The 21,670-nt window shown below is 44.7% G+C and overlaps 2 protein-coding genes across 3 annotated transcripts in view; one reads left to right on the forward strand and one right to left on the reverse strand.

Moving 5' to 3' along the window:
- LOC309562715 (uncharacterized protein) overlaps positions 1-14,588 on the forward strand; it is a 47,429-nt gene extending 32,841 nt beyond the window's left edge. For both annotated transcript variants that reach the window (XM_082267002.1, XM_082267003.1), the window contains 3 exons: positions 8,847-8,944; positions 9,027-9,141; positions 13,336-14,588. In XM_082267002.1, coding sequence (XP_082123128.1) covers positions 8,847-8,944; positions 9,027-9,141; positions 13,336-14,543 — 1,421 coding nt within the window. In that variant the 3' untranslated portion in view covers positions 14,544-14,588. The remainder of the gene's footprint in view (positions 1-8,846; positions 8,945-9,026; positions 9,142-13,335) is intronic.
- The window catches only part of LOC309564399 (uncharacterized protein), a 252,084-nt gene that overhangs the window by 116,292 nt on the left and 114,122 nt on the right, over positions 1-21,670 (reverse strand). Inside the window, exon 11 of the mRNA XM_082269027.1 lies at positions 17,614-17,932. Coding sequence (XP_082125153.1) covers positions 17,614-17,932 — 319 coding nt within the window. The remainder of the gene's footprint in view (positions 1-17,613; positions 17,933-21,670) is intronic.

Raw genomic sequence — 21,670 nt, forward strand, 5'->3', positions numbered from 1 at the left:
GTGCGGGAAAAGCTTCCTTCACCAGTCGTATCTGGCCTCGCACATGAGAGTCCATTCCCAGGAGAGGCCGTTCTCATGCGCCGATTGTGGGAAGAGCTTCACGTTGAAGGTGTATCTTGAGAAACACCAGAAAATGCACACTGCCGAGGCCAGCGATGGGAAAACAGACGCTGCTGAGTCCAGTGACCTGGATATGAACGCTGCAGATCCCAACGATCGGAAAACGCACCGCGATCAGAATACGCACGACCCGCAGTCCGGTTTCCAGAATCCTGCTTTGGAGTCAGACGTAAAAATAATAAACGTTCTAATTTTACTTTAGCAGGAATTTTTATCCACAGAGTCTGTAATAAAGATAATTACTCCAACTCTCTTCTGTTTTCTTGGTTTGTCACCAATCTTCTCGTTCTTGGATCTACAAGTCGGGTTTTGGAAAGTTGGTGTGCGTCTGAGCAAATCATGTGCATTCAACTTCTTTGGTCGTCCATGGTGAGGCCTGTTCTGAGTGGAACCTGTCCTGTTAAACCACTGTATGGTTTTGGCCACCGTGCTGCAGCTCAGTTTCAGGGTCTTGGCAATCTTCTTATACCCTAGGCCATCTTTATGTAGAGCAACAATTCTTTTTTTTTCAGATCCTCAGAGAGTTCTTTGCCATGAGGTGCCATGTTGAACTTCTAGTGACCAGTATGAGAGAGTGAGAGCGATAACACCAAATTTACCACACCTGCTCCCCATTCACACTAATGAGTCACATGACACCGGGGGGGGGGGGGGGGGAATGGCTAATTGGGCCCAATTTGGAAATTTTCACTTATGATAATATGATAATATTTATAAGAATAATAACAACAATAATAATAATAATTAGTACAGTTCTAACATTGACCACATGGTGGCGTTTTTGCAAAATGGTCAGTTGGTTTTGTCGGTAGTTCTGATATCCTCCACATGGTGGCGCAAATAATAATATTTATCATTATTAAGAATTATTGATAATATTGATGGTGATGATAATAATAAATGATAATAATAGGAATAATTATTACAGTTCCAACATTGACCACACGGTGGCGCCTTTGCAAATTGGTATTTTTTTTTACTGCACTTATGATATTCAACCACAAGATGGCACACATATTAAATATTATGAGCTGCAGTTCCAACAGTGTCCACACAGTAGCGCTCTAACAAACGATTAATTACTACAGTTGTACAATTTACTATAATAATGTATTAATAATAATTTACACGCTTATTTATTATTACTTTATTTAATTTTATTTTTATTTAATGAAGTACTTTATTTTTAATTATCGATAACGACAGATGTAGATCTAATATCCTCCACATGGAGGCGCAAATAATAATAGGTAACAATAATAATTATCATTGATAATAATAATAATAATTTGTGACCACAATAATAATGATAAGAATAATAACAATAATGATAAGAATAATAACAATAAGATAATTAATTAAAAATAAAGTACTTCATTAAATAAAAATAAAATTAAATAAAGTAATAATTAATAAGAATTACTGATAATATTAATGATGGTGATGATAATCATAATTAATGATAATAATAATAGTAATATTTGGTACAGTCCCAACATTGACCACATGGTGGCGCTTTTGCAAATTGGTATTTTTTTACTGCACTTCTAAAATTTCAACCACAAGATGGCACACATATTAAATATTATGAGCTGCAGTTCTAACAGTGTGCACACAGTAGCGCTCTAACAAACAAATAATTACTACAATTGTACAATTTACTATAATACTGTATTAATATTATTTTACACGCTTATTTATTATTACTTTATTTAATTTTATTTTTATTTAATGAAGTACTTTATTTTTAATTATCAATAACGACAGATGTAGTTCTGATATCCTCCACATGGAGGCGCAAATAATAATAGGTAACAATAATAATTATCATTAATAATAATAATAATTAGTGACCACAATATTAATGATAAGAATAGTAACAATTATAATAATTTTTACAGTTTTAACATTGACCACACGGTGGCGCCTTTGCAAAATAGTCAATTGGTTTTGTCGGTAGTTCTGATATCCGCCACATGGTGGTGCAAATAATAATAATATTTATCATTAATAAGAATTACTGATAATATTAATGATGGTGATGATAATCATAATTAATGATAATAATAATAGTAATATTTGGTACAGTCCCAACATTGACCACATGGTGGCGCTTTTGCAAATTGGTATTTTTTTACTGCACTTCTGATATTCAACCACAAGATGGCACACATATTAAATATTATGAGCTGCAGTTCTAACAGTGTGCAAACAGTAGCGCTCTAACAAACAAATAATTACTACAGTTGTACAATTTACTATAATACTGTATTAATATTATTTTACACGCTTATTTATTATTACTTTATTTAATTATATTTTTATTTAATGAAGTACTTTATTTTTAATTAATTATCAATAACGACAGATGTAGTTCTGATATCCTCCACATGGAGGCGCAAATAATAATAAGTAACAATAATAATTATCATTAATAATAATAATTAGTGACCACAATAATGAGGATGATGATAATAAATGATAATAATAATAATAATAATAATGATAATAATAATATTACAGTTTTAACATTGACCATACAGTGGCGCCTTTGCAAAATGGTCAATTGGTTTCGTCTGTAGTTCTGATATCCTCCACATGGTGGCGCAAATAATAATAATAATAATCATTAATAAGAATTACTGATAATATTAATGATGGTGATAATAATAAATACTAATAATAATAATAATAATAATTAGTACAGTCCCAACATTGACCACACGATGGCGCTTTTGCAAAATGGTCAATTGGTTTTGTCGGTAGTTCCGATACCCTCCACACGGTGGCGCAAATAATAATAATAATTATTATTAATAATAATTACTGATAATAATAATAGTAATATTTGGTACAGTCCCAACATTGACCACACGGTGGCGCTTTTGCAAATTGGTATTTTTTTTGCTGCACTTCTGATATTTAACCACAAGATGGCACACATATTAAATATTATAAGCTGCAGTTCCCACAGTGTCCACACAGTAGCGCTCCAACATAGGAATAAATACGGCTGCGGTTCTGATAGTCGCCACAAGGGGGAAGCACTACATTAGTAACTGCATTTCTAAGCATGGCCACACGGTGGCGTATTGGTAATTACAGCTGAAGTGCTTATAATTTATCACAAGGTGGCGAGCATTAAAAAAATAAAGAATGTGTGCAATTCTGAAGATGACCACTAGACGTCCTTTATTAGTAATGCCGGGACTGCAGTTCTAAATATGACCACACGGTGGCGCTCTTGTACTATAAATCAAGCTCAGTGGAACGCAGGGAAGTAAGGGTTGGTGGAACGCACGGAACCGGAAGGGGAGACAGAAGATTAGTGTCCCGCCCACACTTATTCGGACCTGCCAGGCTGCCAGGACTTTGGCCCTAATCAAGATGAGAATTCGCCGTCTGATAGGAGCCCCCTACAATCTTCCTACACACAATGGACCCCCCGAAGGGGAGAATTCCGCTCTTCCTTCACTTCCGGTCTGTGCGTTCCACGGCCCTGACACATCCATCATGGCCGCCAGCGCCGGCCGGAAGTGGGGATCTGAGCACCGGAAGTGGTGCAGATGTTTCCTGTGCTGGTGGAGTGAGCAGAGGGGAGGTTGGTGAGTGAATTGTCCTCATTATGGGCGGAGTTGGGGGGATTTTATCTCCTCTCCAGGGACAGGTCTCTATAATGTGGGGCTGTCCCTGAAAATCAACCCCCTGCAATGTGGCCTGTCTGTGTGCCAATCTCAGGAAAGGTGGGGGGATGGGGGGGCGGGTTCTGTCCCTGGGAATTATTATTCCCGCCGCGGTGGGTCGGAGTTGTTCCCGCCTTCTGCGCATAGCGCCGTATTCGCTGTGTCGGGAACGATGGGGCCGCACGTTGGGTTCCGTTATGGGCGGAGGAGATTTACATCAAAGCGGAGCTTCAGTCCACCTCACAGGTGGCTCCGCGCCCCCCCCCCCCCATTGGGCATTGCCATTATGGCGCATGAAAATGTGCCCGGCCTTCGTCTCCGAGAGCCCACCGGCACCGTTACCAAGGTACAGGTGATTTTCTACGCATGCGCAAATAAAGAAAATGGGCGTGTCGGGGCCGTTGCAGTCACAGAGCCCTTTAAGGACCCCAGTCCTACGGCACATCTGCGCATGCACAGGGGGTGGGGAGAACCAAACTAAATTCTCACCTAGAGAGGAACACAGAAGTACTGGTAAATGGTCCAACCAAGGCCTGGCTTACTGGAGCCAAGGAACCGGGGAATGTTGGATCCCTGGGAGGCGGAGATTTGCCTGGGGGGGCGGAGATACTGCATACTGGTGGCGGGTCCAAGATATAAGGAGATTGGGGGTGTGGCTTGATAGGGAGGAGGAGATCATCAAACTGAAGTCAGAGTCAATGTGAGGCGGCCAACAGATGGACAACGGTAGAAGAAGTATGGAGGGCAGACCTATCAGCTCAGTCTACTCCCGACACTTCGACTTCAGGCTCTCCCACATTTTATCCAGTGGGAGGAGCCGAGATCACAGCCCAGCCTCTTCCTGGTTCTCTTTTCCTCAAGTAATGTTAGTTCTGTTCTGCAGCCCGCGGTGTGACTGGCAGTAGTGATGGTGATGTCACTGCTCCTGTCTGCCAATCAGTCGAGGTCTCTGAGTCAGCAGATCAGAGAGATACTGAAGGATTTTACCGGCAGGAGCCAATCCAAGTCAGGGCTGTCCAAGATACAGCAACATCCCAGGTCTGGGCTTTCATAGATAGGACTGGTTGGATCGTGACAGTCATTGTTGGAGTTACGTTCAACACAACCCTGGCCCGAGTTGGTCCACCATAGATAAGGTTTTAACCAGGAGAAGTCTAGTTATGTAGATGGGACTGGGAACAGGACCAGTTAGATCATGGCCTTCATTGTTGAAGTTACCACCATCACAACCCTGGCCAGATCAGGGGAACCAATTGTGCTGTGACTTGGTCAGTTATAGCTGGGTCATGGCTATCAGTGTTGGAGCCACAAGAAACCCAATCCTAAGCAGGAGAGGTCACCATATGTAGACAGTGAGCAGACAACTTTAGTTGTTTCATGGCCATCATCATTTGAGTTACAGCCCACACAACTCTTTCCAGAGCTGGTCCACCCTAGAAAGGGCTGTAACAAGGGAAGTCTAGCTATGTAGATGGGTCTGGGAACAGGACCAGTTAGATCTGGGATCCTCAAACTACGGCCATCCAGCTGTTGCGGAACTACATGTCCCATGAGGCATTGTAAAACTCTGACATTCATAGACATGACTAGGCATGATTGGAATTGTAGTTCCTGAACAGCTGGAGGGCCACAGTTTGAAGGCCCCTGAGTTAGATCATGGCCATCATTGCTGGAGCTTAACCACTTAAGCCCCGGAGGATTTGGCTGCTAAACGACCAGAGGGTATTTTGCGATTCGGCACTGCGTGACTTTAACGGACAATTGCGCGGTCGTGCGACGCTGTACCGAAACGAATTTGGCGTCCTTTTTTTTCCCACAAACAGAGCTTTCTTTTGGCGGTATTTGATCACCTGTGCGATTTTTTTGATCACGCGCTATAAACAAAAAAAGAGCGTAAATTTTGCAAAAATAGCAATATTTTTCCCTTTTTTTTATATGAAATTCCCCCGAAAAAAAAATGTAAAAATCAAAATTTTTTAATATTTTCGGCCAATTTGTTTTATGCTACCTATGTTTGGTAAAAAAAATCGCAAAAAGCGTATTTTGATTGGTTTGCGCAAAAGTTATTGCGTTTACTAACAAAGGGAAAGATTTTTGTCATTTTTGTTGTTTTTTTTTTTAACGCGTAATGGCGGCGATCTGCGATTTTTTTTGCGGTACTGCGACATTGCGGCGGACAGATCGGACCCTTGACTGACATTTTTGACACTTTTGGGGTTACCAGTGACATTTCTACAGTAATCAGTGCTATATATATGCACTGTTACTGTAAAAATACACTGGTAGTGAAGGGGTTAACTTTATTTGAGAGGGAGGGGCTGTGTGTGTCCCTAGGGGCGTGATTCTAACTGTGATTGGCTGTGGCTTCAACTGTATGCAGAGTGATCAACGGATCTACATAGTAGATCCATGTGATCATCTCTCATACAGAGAGGAGAATGACAGGCAGCTTGTTTACACAAGCTGCCTGACTTTCTCCCTCTCCCCCGCCGATCGCAGAGTGGCCGGCGGCGATCGGGTCCGCCGTTCACACGCGCGGGGGGGTCCGTGACCACGCGGGAGCGGGAGCGCGCCTCCGGCGGCGCGCGCTCGCTCCCTAGACCCTCACAAGCTAGTGACGTAGCCCTACGTCACTTTGCCTGTGAGGGGCTGACCGCCCACGTAGATAGTCGTGCGGCGGTCGGCAAGTGGTTAAAGAAACCTAATCCTAAGCAGATGAGGGCCACCATACATAGGCTGTGAACAGACAGCTCTAGTTGGATCATGGCCGCCATCATTTGAGTTACAGCCAACACAACTCTGGCCCCAAAGTTGGTTAACCTTAGATAAGGCTGTAACCAGGGAAAGTCTAGCTACGGGAAGAGGACTAGTTAGATCATGGTTTTCATTGTTGAAGTTCCTACCATCACAACCCTGGCCAGATCAGGGGAATCAACCCTGCTGTGACTTGGTCACTTATAGCTGGATCATGGCTATCACTGTTGGAGCCATAAGAAACCCAATCCTAAGCAGACGAGGTCACCATATGTAGGCCATGACCAGGCAGATTTAGCTGGATCATGGCCATCATCATTTGAGTTACAGCCCACACAACCCTTTGCAGAGCTGGTCTACCCTAGAAAGGGCTGTAACCAGGGAAAGTCTAGCTATGTTGATGGATCTGGGAAATGGACCAGTTAGATCATGGCCATCATTGCTGGAGCTTAAAGAAACCTAATCCTAAGCAGACGAGGGCCACCTTACATAGGCTGTGAACAGACAGCTCTAGTTGGATCATGGCCACCATCATTTGAGTTACAGCCAACACAACCCTGGCCAAAGTGGGTTAACCTTAGATAAGTCTGTAACCAGGGAAAGTCTAGCTATGTAGATGGGCCTGGAAAGAGGACTAGTTAGATCATGGTTTTTATTATTGGAGTTACTGCCATCACAACCCTGGCCAGATTAGGGGAGCCATAGTTAGCGCTATGACTTGGGCAAGTCTGGCTAGATCATGGCCATCATTGCTGGAGCTTAAAGAAACCCAACCCTAAGCAGACAAGGACCCCATACATAGACCATGATAAGACAACTCATGGCCATCAATGCTGGGGCTTCCCAGAAACCCAACCCTAAGGACCATAATACATAAGCTTTGACCAGACAACTCTAGATGGATTATGACCACCATTCTTGGAGTTACAGCCAACACAAGCCTGGTCAGAGTTGTTCCACCATAGATCAAGCTGTAGCCATGGAAAGTCTAACTAGATAGATAAGCCTGCAAACATGGCCAGTCAGAGCATGACCTTCATTGTTGGGCTTACTACCATCACAACCCTGGCCAGATCAGGGGAACCATACTTAGTGCTGTGACTTGGGCAAGTCTGGCTATATCATGGCCTTCATTGTTGGAGTTACAAGCAACACAGCCCTGGCCAGAACAGAGTCACCATAGTTAGGATCATGACCTCTGGTTATAGTCCTATTATGGCCACCACTTCTGGAGTCACAGCTCTAGCCAGACCATGGCCATCATGGCTAAAGCCTAGTACACACGCAACTAATTTCCGCTGACTGGTCGTCCATCTTTTGTCCAGAGTTGTGTTTTGTTGGTTGGAATGTGCCTAGACTGCACACGAATTTTCCCGCATGACAAAATTCTACTTCAGAAGTGATGTCATGTGTTGGTTTGCTTTCTTTGTGTTCTTTCTTCTCTGAGCATGCCCAGTTTTGCTCATAATATTTTTCCCTGTCGAAATCTGTACTGACTGCATAAAAATCGGCCGTGTTTTGACGGATGACAAAAATTTTATAGCCTGCACACCAGATTTTTTTCGGCCGAAAAGTCGGAGTCGGTTGTCGGAAGCATCATACTAACAAGCCGAAAATCAGCAGATCGGACGTCGGACGAAAATTCCCGGCCAAATTTCGACTTGTGTGTACGGGCCTTAAGGCTTCAGGCAGCTGAAGCTTAGCTGGTGGTAGAGGAAAGTTCAGACTATGTTTTGCTGTATTTTATTACTTATGTAACATGTTTGAACCCCTTTACATCCTATCATAGGAGAGCATTAAATGGGCAATAACTGATAAAGAGGAGAGGAAAGAAAAGGGGATCTTAAGCACCCTGAGAACCTAAGCAGGAGCCATCGGCATCACTGTGCCTCCATCTCCCTTCCTTCCAAGAAGATTCTAGAAGTCACCCAGAAGGTCATTGATCTGCTGACAAGAGAAGTGAGCGGTGCCGGGAATTCCGGGACATTATCCAGTAACAGACAAGGGATGTGTCTGGATGGTGACTGTATCATTGTGTGTGTCAGGTTCCTATAAGGTGTCAGGATGTCACTGTCTATTTCTCCATGGAGGAGTGGGAGTATATAGAAGGACACAAGGAAGGATCTCTACAAGGACGTCATGATGGAGAATCAGCCGCCCCTCACATCACCGGGTAAGAGGAGACTTTATTGTAAAGGAGAGAGCAGTACGGAGGATCCACCTAGATCCCCCATCATCTGATAAACACATAGAAACAATGTATTCAGTCAGTGTGTGTGTTTCCTACAGATGGATCCAGTAATGGGAACCCACCAGAGAGATGTCCCCGTCCTCTGTATTCCCGGGATTCTACACAGGAAGGCCACACCACCCCTCACCATGGTCAGGTAGGTGGACTTGTGGACCACAATAGCAATTAGCAGGTATACATTAGGCTAATATTTATGTTTACATTTCCTAAAATTTTAGGCTGAAAACCTGAAGGACATCAATGTTCTTGTGAAAGAGGAATCAGATGAGGAGGAGATCATAATCCCGGTGGTGGTGAAGGAGGAGGAGGACATTCCTACAGAGATCAGCACAGGTGAGTAATAAACATGACATTCAGAGGAGATTCACAGATTCAGGGTTCGTACACATTTTTACCAATAAAATTCCATGACTTTTCCATGACTTCAAGTAAATATTCATGACCTAATGTTTCATGAAATGTCTATGTATACATGTTAAATAAGAAGAAAATTCATGTTACACCCAGCATATTTTTACTAAAATAAATGACAAGCTTTGTAGTGTACAATCATGAAGGATAAGGTGCAGCCGGACTGGTATGGATGGCACAGATGCACAAATGTGGGGCTTACATGGAGGGCAGCTCTTTGTTAGGCCGAAGCAACAGTCCCACGAACAGGCAGAAAAAAGAGAAAGGCGCCACTCAGTGTAGCAGATGTAAATAATTTTGTTGACACATATTAAAAACTTACATGGAGGTAAGCGTCTATCTTCATAGCTCGGCGTCCTTTCGGGTCCGCGGTGTTTCCATCCCTGAGGCTGGCCAGCAGCCAGTAGATGACACTAGGGGAGAACCAATCAGGGGACTCAGTCAGATCGAGGCAGCGGTGAAGCGCATAGCTCACTGGAGTGCCGCACGAACGCGATGACGCGGGGGGGGGCGGTAACCGGTTTCGGAGCATGCGTCATCTCCCGGCTGCTGGCCAGCAGCCGGGATCAAATCCCCACATGTCCGCTTCACATCAATAAATTGTGTGTTGCTAATCCAGAGATGTATCCACCTTCCTATCTACCACACATGTCCACCTACTGTCCTTATGGGTTCCTTGAAAGAGATTCGTTTGCGTAACAATCAGTATAACGTATACACCAATTAGCCATAACATTATGGCCACCCACTATAACCCGTTGAGGAATGGACACCACTAGCCCTTTGAAGGTATGCTGTGGTATCTCGCAGCAAGCTGTAAGTAGCAGATTCTTTTGGTATGTTGCAAGCTGGTGTCTCCATGGATTGGACTTGTTTTTCCAGCACATCCCAGAGATGCTCAATTAGATTGAGATCTGGAGAATTTGGAGGCCAAATTAACACCTCAAACCCGTTGTGTTCCTCAAACCATTCTTCAAATTCAGACCAGGCCACCTTCTTCCATTGCTCCGTGGTCCAGTTCTGATGCTCACGTGCCCATTGTGGGAGCTTTTGGCTGTGGACAGCATACCGACTCTGACCAGTCTGCGGCTATGCAGCCTCCATACACAACAAATCTGTGCTCTGACATCTTCCTATCAGAACCTGTATTAATGTTTTTACCAATTTTAGCTCCTGTAGCCCTTCTATTGGATCGGATTACATAGGCCAGCCTTTGCTCCCCATGTACATCAATGAGCCGTACCCACCTATGACCCTGTCACCGATTAGCCGGTTTTTCCGGGATCTCCAAACTATTGCCCTCCAGCTGTTTCAGAATTACACATCCCATGAGGCATTGTAAAATTTTGACATTCACACTCATGACTAGGCATGATGGGAATTGTAGTTTATGAACAACTGGAGGGCCGTAGTTTGGACACCCCTGCCTTACTTGGCCCACTGTTGGTCAGTCCTGACCACTGCAGACCAAGAACATCCCACAGGAGATGTAGTTTTGGAGTTGCTCTGATGCAGTCCTCTGGCCATTTTAATTTGATCATTGTCAAACTCACTTAAATCCTTACACTTGTCCATTTTGTTCTGCTTTCAACACATCAACTTCAGGGACAACATGTTCACTTGCTGCCTATTATATCCCACCCACTTTTAGCGCCGTTGTAATGAGATAGTCAATGTTATTCACTTCACCTGTCATAATGGTATGGCTGATCGGTGTATATATGTTAGACCAGGGGTGTTCAAACTATGGCCCTCCAGTTGTTCAGGAACTACAATTCCCATCATGCCTAGTCATGTCTGTGAATATCAGAGTTTTACAATGCCTCATGGGATGTGTAGTTCCACAACAGCTGGAGGGCCGTAGATCCCTGGTTAGACCCTTGAAGGAACCTTGGACCCTTTTTCCAGCCACCAGGCCACAACCAGTATTTCCATTATTCTTATACAATGATTACCGCGCTATGGAGACAAAAAATTGTTCCATGACCCCTTAGTTTGAATAAGTGGGTCTATTGAACTTTTTTCACCAACTCTGTTCCTTCCCGGAGTAGCATGCACATTCCCCTTTAGGACTCCTCTCCAAGCTCTAGGAAATCCCTTCGATCCTCCTTCCTCTGCTCCGCGCCTGCCATAGTATATCTGCGGCGGTAGGTCGGCAAGTGGTTAACCACTTGCCGACCGCCGCAAGTACATATACTGCGGCGGTCAGCCCCCCCGGGCAAAGTGACGTATAGGTACGTCACTCGCCCGCAAGCCAATAGGGGGCGAGCGCGCGGCCCCGCTCTTTTACTGTTATCCCCGCGCGAGTGACCGGCGGCTCCGATGTCCGCCGGTCACTCGCGATCTCCCGCAGGAGAGGGAGAAAGGCAGACGGCTGATGTAAACAAAGCCGCCTGTCATTCTCCCTGGTGTAACTGCAGAGATCATACGATCCTGCTATGTAGGATCGTATGTCTCTGTGGTTACATCAAAAGCCACGCCCCTTGACAGTTAGAAGCATGCCCCTAGGACACACTTAACCCCTGGATCTCTAATAAAGTTAACCCCTTCCCTGCCAGTGTCATTTTTACAGTAACAGTGCATATGTGTAGCACTGATTACTGTAGTAATGTCACTGGTACCCCCAAAAGTGTCAAAAATGTCAGTCAGGGGTCTGATCTGTGCGCTGCAAAGTCACAGTCCCGCAAATAAAATCGCAGATCGCCGTCATTACTCGTTAAAAAAATAAACAATAAAAATGACATAAATCTTTGCCTTAGTTAGTAAAACGCAATAACTTTTGCACAAACCAATCAAAATACTCTTATTGCTGCGATTTTTTTTTTTTTTTTTTTTTTTTTACCAAAAATATGTAGCAGAAAACAAATTGGCCTAAAATGTTAAAAAATTTAGATTTTTACATTTTCTTTTTGGGAATTTCATATAAAAAAATGTGAAAAATATTATTTTTTCAAAATTGTCGCTCTTTTTTTGTTTTATAGCGCAAAAAATAAAAATCGCACAGGTGATCAAATAGCACCAAAAGAAAGCTCTGTTTGTGGGAAAAAAAGGACGTCAATTTCATTTGGGTACAGCGTCGTACGACTGCGCAATTGTCCGTTAAAGTCACACAGTGCCGAATCGCAAAATAGGGCCCTGGTCTTTGAGCAGCCAAATCCTCCGGGGCTTAAGTGGTTAAAGTGTATTTTTTTTCCAAAGAAAAACTGCATTTGAAAAACCATTGCACAAATACCGTGTGACATAAAGAATTGCAATGATCGCCATTTTATTCCCTAGGGTCTCTGCTAAAAAAAAAAAAAATGTTTGGGGGGTTATAAGTAATTTTCTAGCAGCAAATACTGATTTAATCTTGCAAACAAAAAGTGCCAGAAAAAGCCTGGTCTTCAGATGGTTAATGTGAACCTTCACTCAAAATGAACCTGTAAAGGAAATTTGTACATCCTGTATATTATTGTATTATATTTTGTATGTATTGCACACTGCACTCACTGTGCACACGGCACTAATAATGTTTTCATTACATGTTTGCATTCTGATAGGAATTAGCCTGCCTATGTTACGCCCCTTGTTACCATAAAAGTACAATTGTAATATTAATGTGATACCTACGTAATCATGTGTATAAAAGCCTTCAATTGCGTCCAATAAAGCAGAACAGTTATTTTGGAAAGATGCGGAGTGTATCTTTTTGTGCCTGTTCCCTACTGCAGTAGTTATTATTATTTTGGAACCACCAATCAATATGAGGATAGGAGTTGATAAAGGAAAAGGAATTGGCAGCACTCCAGGTTGAGTCAAAATCCAGATTTATTGACTGGACATCCAAATATTTGGATGTCCAGTCAATAAATCTGGATTTTGACTCAACCTGGAGTGCTGCCAATTCCTTTTCCTTTATCAAGTTTTCACGGAGGCGAGCCGGGGCATGCACCGGTGTGAGTCATCAGGCAATTACACCACCTTGAGCAGTGAGTTCTTGTCTCTTCAATGAGGATAGGAGTTGCCTATCTATAAAATGTCCAGAACAAACCATACAGTTATGTAAATGAAGATGATTTTGGCCTCCGTTATTCTCTCACGGTTTTCTCCATGACTCTGTTTGTTGTTCCCTTGCAGACAGAGCAGTACGTAGGAATCCCCAGAAAAGGAGAACTTTTTCATCTCCAGTTTGTAAACGGAAGGCTGTCACTCACAAATCTTCAGGAAGAGGACCGGATCACTGTGACCCAGAGGAACCTTGTCCCGGTCGATCAGAGCTGGACGGGTTTTCCTGTTCAGAATGCGGAAAGTGTTTTTCAGGATTGTCCGCTCTGATCTCCCATAATGAAACTCACACGGGCGAGGGTCCCTTCATATGTTCCAAGTGCGGGAAATGTTTCACGGCCAGAACAGAGCTTGTCTTGACGGGCCAGAACCAGTTTTCATGCTCCGCTTGCGGTGAAGGCTTGGTGAGAGAATCCAGTCCTGGACAGAAGGTTGCTGTTGAGAAGCCCTATTCTTGTGCGGAGTGCGGGAGGTGCTTTGCAAGCCAGGCTTCTCTCGACAGGCATCAGCTGACTCACTCTGGGGAGATGAAATTTGAGTGTGTGGACTGCGGCAAACATTTTCCTTTCCGGTCCAAGCTTTTACAGCACCGCAGGATGCACACCGGTGAAAGACCTTACGTGTGTTTGGAGTGTGGCCAGTGTTTCGCCTGGTCCTCCCACCTCCGCGCTCACCAGAGAAACCATGAAGGCGTGACTTTTCCTTGCATCGAGTGCGGGAAGTGTTTTAAGGAAAGGTCACGGCTGCTCGCTCACCAGAAAATTCACGCGGGCGAGGCACCGTTTACCTGTTCGGAGTGCGGGAAAGGTTTCATCACAAAGACTGACCTCAGCAGTCACAACAGGGTTCACACGGGGGAGAAGCCATATTCCTGCACAGAGTGTGGTCAGCGGTTCGCCTGGTCGTCGCTGCTCCGTAGTCATCAGAAAATGCACTCGGAGGAGATGCCTTTCTCCTGTGCTGAGTGTGGCGAAGGGTTCCTGGACAAGTCCTCTCTGGTAAGACATAGGGCAGCGCACACGGGCCAGACGCCCTTTACCTGCTCCGACTGCGGCAAGGATTTCTTGGACAAGTCGTACCTTAACAGACATCGGAGGATACACACGGGGGAGAAGCCTTTCGCCTGCTCGGAGTGTGGGAAGGAGTTCATAGATAGATCAAATTTTATTAGACACAAACGACTTCATACTGGGGAAAAACCATTTATTTGTTTGGAGTGCGGGAAGGCCTTCGCCCAAACCACCCATCTGATCAAACACCAGAAAGTTCACTCTCGTTAACTCCCTTTCAGATCATATTTATGGGAAATGTTTGCAGTGGAATAAATGTAATAAACATAAGATGTCTCAACTCCAGCTTTGGTCTGGACTCAGGCCTCATTTTCTTTTGTTTTTCTCGTGTTTTATTGTTGCTAGTGTGCCTTTATCGATATAAGTCCTAACCTAGTGGCATTGCTGGACACCTTTGGCCTGGTCAGAATCCCATAGCTAAAAGTATTCAGGGCTTTAGGCGTCAGATTTATAAAAGAGTCCATAAGGCAGGTTTAAAACTGCTTTTCTTCAAAAATATTCTATTAAGAAAGAAAAAGAATGTTAAAGTCTGTAGGAGCGATGAAGAGCTGGGTTGCGTCAACAAGTGCATCAATTTGACAGCACTAAGTGGATCCCACCAAGATTTAGTTTGATGACAAGGTCGCCTAGAGCCCAGGGCGAACATGCCAAACTACACCACCCCCAGATGTATGAGCATTATGTGTAAGCAAAATTCCCAACCCCACCCCCCGCAAATAAAAATAAAAAGTTGAGCACTAATCTGCATGTTTACCCTCTAAGCATAAATCCCCACTCCCCCTTAGTACCAATCCCCCACCCCAAAAAAACAAACAAAAAACACCCCTCCTAGCACATTTCCTCTACCCTTCAAATTCCTAAAATTTCCTTTCCAAGTACACATGCTCCCCCCCCCCCAACCTCAAAATCCCCCCTCCCAGACAACCCCCATCCCCCTCCTAGCACAAATCCCCCCCTCCCCAAAAATAAAAAAATAATTCCCCTCACCCCTATACCATATCACCTCTTCTAGCACAAATATCCACTCCTAGCACAAGCACCCTCCATTCATCCCTACTAGCACAACTCCCCCCCCCCCCCCCACAAAAATTCCCCTCCTAGCACAATTCCCCTCACCCCTATACCATATTACCTCTTCTAGCACAAATCTCCCCTCCTAGCACAAACACCCTCCATTCATCCCTACTAGCACAATCCCCCCCGCACAAATTCCCCTCCTAGCACAATTCACCTCACCCCTATACCATATCACCTCTTCTAGCACAAATCTCCCCCCCTAGCACAAACACCCTCAATTCATCCCTACTAGCCCAAACCTCCCCCCCCCCCAAAAAAAAATTCCCCTTATAGCACAATTACCCTCACCCCTATACCATATCACCTCTTCTAGCACAAATCTCCCCTCCTAGCACAAATTCTCTTCCCCCCTCCTCCCAACACAAATCACCACTCCTAGCACACCTCCCAGATTTTCCGCTAGAACAATTCTTACCCCCTGCTGCTCCCAAAATACCCAATCCCAGTCTCCTTGTGGCACCACCCCCCACCCCACATAATACCACAGTGCCCAGGGGGGCCGCCCCTCCAGCCGACTCCTTTTTCCGGCCCTGAGTATAGATATCAAATTTTTTGCTTTCTTTTGTCAACAGGACCATGTATGGTAATTTTCCATGCCACAAGGAAGCTAGGTCATAGTGAAACCATCAGAATGTTTTCTAAGGAATTTATGGACCACAGACACCACGACACTGGAGAACCTTGTGGTTGAGGGGGTTGACTCTCTAGAGGTGCTGAGGATCTTGAAATGAAGCCCAGACCCAACTCCTTGTGTTCCTGCTCCTATTCCTCCATTTCTCTGTTCCTCCCATGAGTTTCTTTGTGTCATCTGCTTGAGTTCCCTGCTCCTCTCCTGAGTTCCCTGCCTCAACCTCTCGACTTCCCTGCACCATTGTTAGGTTCCCTGTTCCTGCATCCCCCCGAGTTCTTTGCTCTATCGCTTTGAGTTCCTTGATCCACGTTCAAGTTTCCTACTTTATTCCTAAATCCCTTGCTCCTCCCCTTAGCTCATTGCTCCATCGCTTCCAGTTCCCTGCTTGAAGTGCTGTATGCATGTTGGATATTTGCATTATTCGAGGACTTATACAAGCCCTTTGGAGCAGACATTAACCTCCCTTTTCAGTGGGTCCCAGCCCTGCATTTAGACTTCTTGCTTGGACGAGAACGATGTACCCCCTTGCTGATGGCTGCCTGGGATACTGATGTCACGCATCATAGGAGGCTTCAGGACAGCCCCTATCACACTGTGCCACCATGTGTCACCAAAGAACCTGGAAAAGACAGCCATCCTCCTGATGACATCATCATGGGACATAGAGTTCTGAGATGAAGCAGCAGCTTATAACAGACAATGCTGTGTTGGCTGAGCGGGTGAGTATGGTTTTTGAGGATAACTCCGCTGTCAAGGTAGGAGGGGAAAAGAAAATCAAAAGGGGGGAAGTGAAGTTCATCTTTAAGGATGTGACTGGTGGGGGCTGGAGAGGATGGTCAGGCAAAAAATTACAAGTTTTTAAAGAATGAGGATGACTTTGAGGGAAGCAATGTGAATGTACAAGTTCTAATGCAAATATGTATAGGGGAGGGTAATAAAAGTGTCAGGTTGTGTTGAGTGATGAAGGCATCTTCACCACTTTAAAGAGCCCATACTCCTTCCTCATCAGGTTTAAGAGCCTGTATTCCCTCATCACTATGCACAAGACAGAGAATGAGAAGGGTGTCTGGTGAACCCTGATGAGGGCATACAGGCTGTTGGAGTGCATGTATGTAAATGGGATGAAGAGGGAGTATATTCTCTTTAACTTGGTGAGGAGGATGTACTGACTGTTGGGAAGGAGGTACTAGACTCCTTCCCTCACTTTTGCAGGTGCCCTCACTGGGGAGATCAGAATGTAGACACTCAAATTCCAGTATGTCTTTTAGGGGCTGCAAAGCCAGTCAGACACACCTGGTAAGTCAGATGACCTGACTCAGTGATGGCCTGAGTGAGCTGGGACCACTGTCTCTAGCCCACCCGGGAGGATTTCATCTCTCTTTGCCCCACCCCAAAGGATGTCTTTTGTCTGCATCCCACCCAGGAGGATGTCCTCTATCTTTGTCCCACCCAGAATGATGTCCTGTTTCTCCATCCCATTGAAAAGGATGTCCTCCTCTGTCTCCATCCCACCCAGAACTATTTTCTATACCTCTATCCCACCCAGGAGGATGTAATTTCTCTTTGTCCCACCCAGAAGAATCTCCTCTGTCTCCATCTTGCTTAGAATTATGTTCTCTTTCTCCATCTCACCTAGAAGGATGTCCTCTGTTTCCATCCCACCTGGAGGAATGTCCTCTCCCTCCATCCCACCCAGGAGGATGTCATCTCTATTTGTCCCCCCTATAAGGATGTCCTCTGTCTCCATCTCAGCCAGAATGATGTCCTGTTTCTCCATCCCACCCAGGAAGATGTCCTCTGTTTCCATTCCACCCACAAGGATGTCCTCTTCCTCTATGCCACCCACAAGGATGTCCTCTCTCTCCATCCTACCCAGGAGGATGTCATCTCTCTATGTCCCAACCAGAAGAATGTTCTCAGTCTTCATCCCACCAGAAGAATGTTCTCTCCATCCTGCCCTGGAGGAAGTCCTCTCAATTCCACCTAGAAGGATGCCCTCTCTATCCATCCCACTCAGAAGGATGTCCTCTTTCTCCATCCCACCCAGAAGGATATCCTCTCTCTCCAGCCCACCCAGGAGGATAATATATACCCTACAACTGCGCTGTCCAACATAAATGAACAATTTTTCTAAACACGTATAATATGAAAAGAAGTTGTGATTAATTAAATCTAATATTATATCCATATTCCCAATTCTGCACTGAAGTTTAAATGTGTGCTACAAAAATAAATATAATGTTGCAAAGTCCATATTCTTTCTGTGTAACTGTATTTCATTCACCACCCAAAGCATGTTCTTGGGAATGGATCCGCCGCCAGGTAAATTATCCGTAGCATTGGATGTGTCCTGAACCCCAAATGTGCTCCAACCAGCTTGTGTTATCCACATCCACTTTCAGAAAGGCTCACTCAGCAGATGGCCTGGACCTGGAATTATAAAGGTCACTATCTCCAGATCCCTCATAGGTAACAATGATTCTTGGGACGAGAGAGTAGGGAAGGCTAGAAACTGGTCCCTAATGCAGTCTGTGACCCCACTGGTGAGATTTTACTCTCACTGCCTGTCCCAGTGACACCCTTTGTGTCAAGGTGTTGCAAAATGTCATGGGAACAGGAAGTGAAGGGAAACCTTCTATGATGGCATGGAAGGTACCCAGAGAAATATAATGAAATATTTGTTTTTTTTTTCTCTTAAAATCTCAAACTTGTAATTGTGTCCTCCAATATGGTTAAACAAATGGAGTATGTGTTAATATTGTACTGTAACTTAGTCCTTAAAGTGAGTCTGCCAGTTGATTATATAGAATCATGTGATAGCCACAGCAGCCAATCAGAATTTACTGAGCAATGGACGTTGACAATCACTGAGCCAGTGGTGGATCCATGGGTCATTGTCATATTTCGTAGATGGACACAATTGCTGGGACACTCATACAAGTATTTAAAACAACAAAACTACCTGGGAATATTAGTTTAATAAAGAAAAAAAACCTTAGTATCAAAAAGCAATGCACCTAGTTAACACAAAGCGTATTTATTAGACTTGAAGTGTTCCAGTGCAGCGGCCAACAATCAGCTAGGTTCCAGTAGTTTCTGGTTTGCAGTAAGGACAACCTGTGAGCTGCATTGGGTATTTAAGCCCCATACACACGTGCAGATTATCTGCAGACTTTTGTCTGCAGACTTACCTTTTCTATGTAGTGCAAGGGCCTGCCGGATTGCATACAAATTGAAAGTGTTTAGGTTTGACCTCATATTATATGGTTTTGGTAAGTCTGCAGACAAAAGTCTGCAGATAATCTGCACGTGTGTATGGGGCATTAGAGGTGAAATGTTCCATCAGTTTGAGAAATTTGCCTGCCTGGTCAACTAATATTTACCTAGGTAGGCTTTCATCAACTAAGCTTTCGTGGAGGACTATGGCTTCCCCTCCGTGTGAACACAACACCTGACTTCAAGGCCCCGTCCAGCACTCTGCACAGGAAAATGGCTTTTTGGCCACGTGAGTGTCCCGATGTGAAACGAGATGGTACTTGCTCCTGAAGCATTTCCCAAACTCAGGGCAGGAGAAGGGCTTCTCCCCGAGGTGGAGATTCAAATGGGAATTGAGGCCTCCTTTCTGTGAAAAGCATCTGCCGCACTCAGAGCACATGCAGGGGTTCTCAGTCACCATTGTGGACTCTCTGGCGTCTGACAAGTTGTGGTTGCTTTATGAAGGATCTTTCGCACTCCGTGCATGAGAATATCTCCTCACCAGTGTGACCTCTCTGGTGTAGAAGGAGTTCTGACTTTGTTTTGAAGGACTTCCCACATTCCGAACATGAAAAGATCTCCTTACAGACATGAAATCTCAGATGTAGGTAAAGTTCAGACTTGATTTGAAAAGACTTGCCGCACTACTCATTTGTTGGGAACATGATGTTATATTGAGGAATGGAGATGGACCTTTCTATCAGGGAAATCACCTTTAGACCACAAGCTGATACAAGGAAAGAGGCATTTAATACTCGTATACGAGGAGACAGGTTACACCGATATACTACTATGACCCGTCTGGTTTGTATACGTGTCTCCTACCCTTATATACAGTTAAACATCCTGACTTAACCCTTCCCCCAGGACATTTCCCTTAAAGGGGAAGAAGCTTCATCTTACAAACTCTGAAATCTAGCCATTACCATATATAGTATAGGGCATTTAAAACCAGTTAGATTGTATTCAAGCAGAATAAAATGACATTATATTGAGGAGGAATAGAGATGTATACCTTTTGTAGGATGTACAGTATCTACAATTCGTTTGTTGGGAACATGACGTTATATTGAGGAATGGAGATGGACCTTTCATATGGTGTACAGTATCTCCTCCTCATTTGTTGGGAACATGACATTATATTGAGGAATGGAGATGGATCTTTCATAGTGTACAGTAGCAAGTGTTTATTAACTCCTCACTGCCCAGAATCAGAGAGTGTACAGAAAGTGTTCATTAACCCTTCACTGCCCACAGCCTGAGTGTACAAAAAGTACTCAATAACCCCTTACTGCCCAGAGTCTGAGGGTGTACAGGAAGTCCTCATTACCCCTCACTGTCCAGAGTCTGGGGTTTATAGGAAGTGCTTAATAACCCCTCATTGCCCAGAATCTGGCAGTATACAAGAAGTGCTGATTAACCCCTCACCACCCAGAGTCTGAGAGTGTACAGGAATTGCTTATTAGCCCCTCACATTCCAGAGTCTGCTTCCTTCTGTTCTGGTAAATATCCCATTGAATGTTTTTTCAGCCATCAAAATGTCCACTTACCTGCTCGCATTAGGCAAGTGGAAATTAGCTGAGGGTGAGTGTGGAGCCGCATTGGAGGGGAGGGGGTGGCAGGTGCTGTTGGCAGACGGGGTTGAAAATTCTGAAGATGTAGATTCTCCTCCCAGTCTCTGATGCCCCGTAAAAATGCCACACCGCTTCTGCCAGAAATGATCGGCCAGAAAACTGTGGGGAAGGGACAGGAAGAGGAGAGCCACCTGAATCACACAGAGAGGGGAACCCTTTCTGTGACACAGCTTGGATCTGAAACATAGGCCGCTGTCAAACAAAGTCCCGCCTCTTGGATCAGCTCATATGCTAGACAGTACACTGGTCCAACGCCGAGAAATTGGAGTAGTGTAGGGTCCAGGAGGCGGGATATTGACAGCAGCCAGCGTTTCAGATCCAAGCTGTGTCACAGTGGGAGATCCTCTCTCTGTATGATCCAGCTGGCTCTCCTCCTGATCCCCCCCTGTGATCCCAGTGCTGTGATAGGCTGCACTAATGGGCACTGATAGGCTGTATTGATGGGCACTGATGAGGCTGCATTGATGGGCACTGATAGCCTGCCCTGATGGACACTGATGCGGCTGCATTGATGGGCACTGATGAGGCTGTATTGATTGGCACTGATAGGCTGCATGGATAGGCACAGATGAGGCTGCACTGATGGGCACTGATAAGGCGGCACTGATTTGCTGCACTGATATTTCCTGGAATAATTTACGAGGGCCTGTTTAGGGGTGGAATTAAGGGCAGGGTAGGGGTTGGGTGGGGCAACTGGTGGTGAGTAATGGGCCATACACACTATAAAATTTTCTGAAGAC

The sequence above is a fragment of the Pelophylax lessonae genome (genome assembly GCF_965119305.1).
Source record: "Pelophylax lessonae genome assembly, chromosome: 9".
Taxonomy (NCBI): domain Eukaryota; kingdom Metazoa; phylum Chordata; class Amphibia; order Anura; family Ranidae; genus Pelophylax; species Pelophylax lessonae.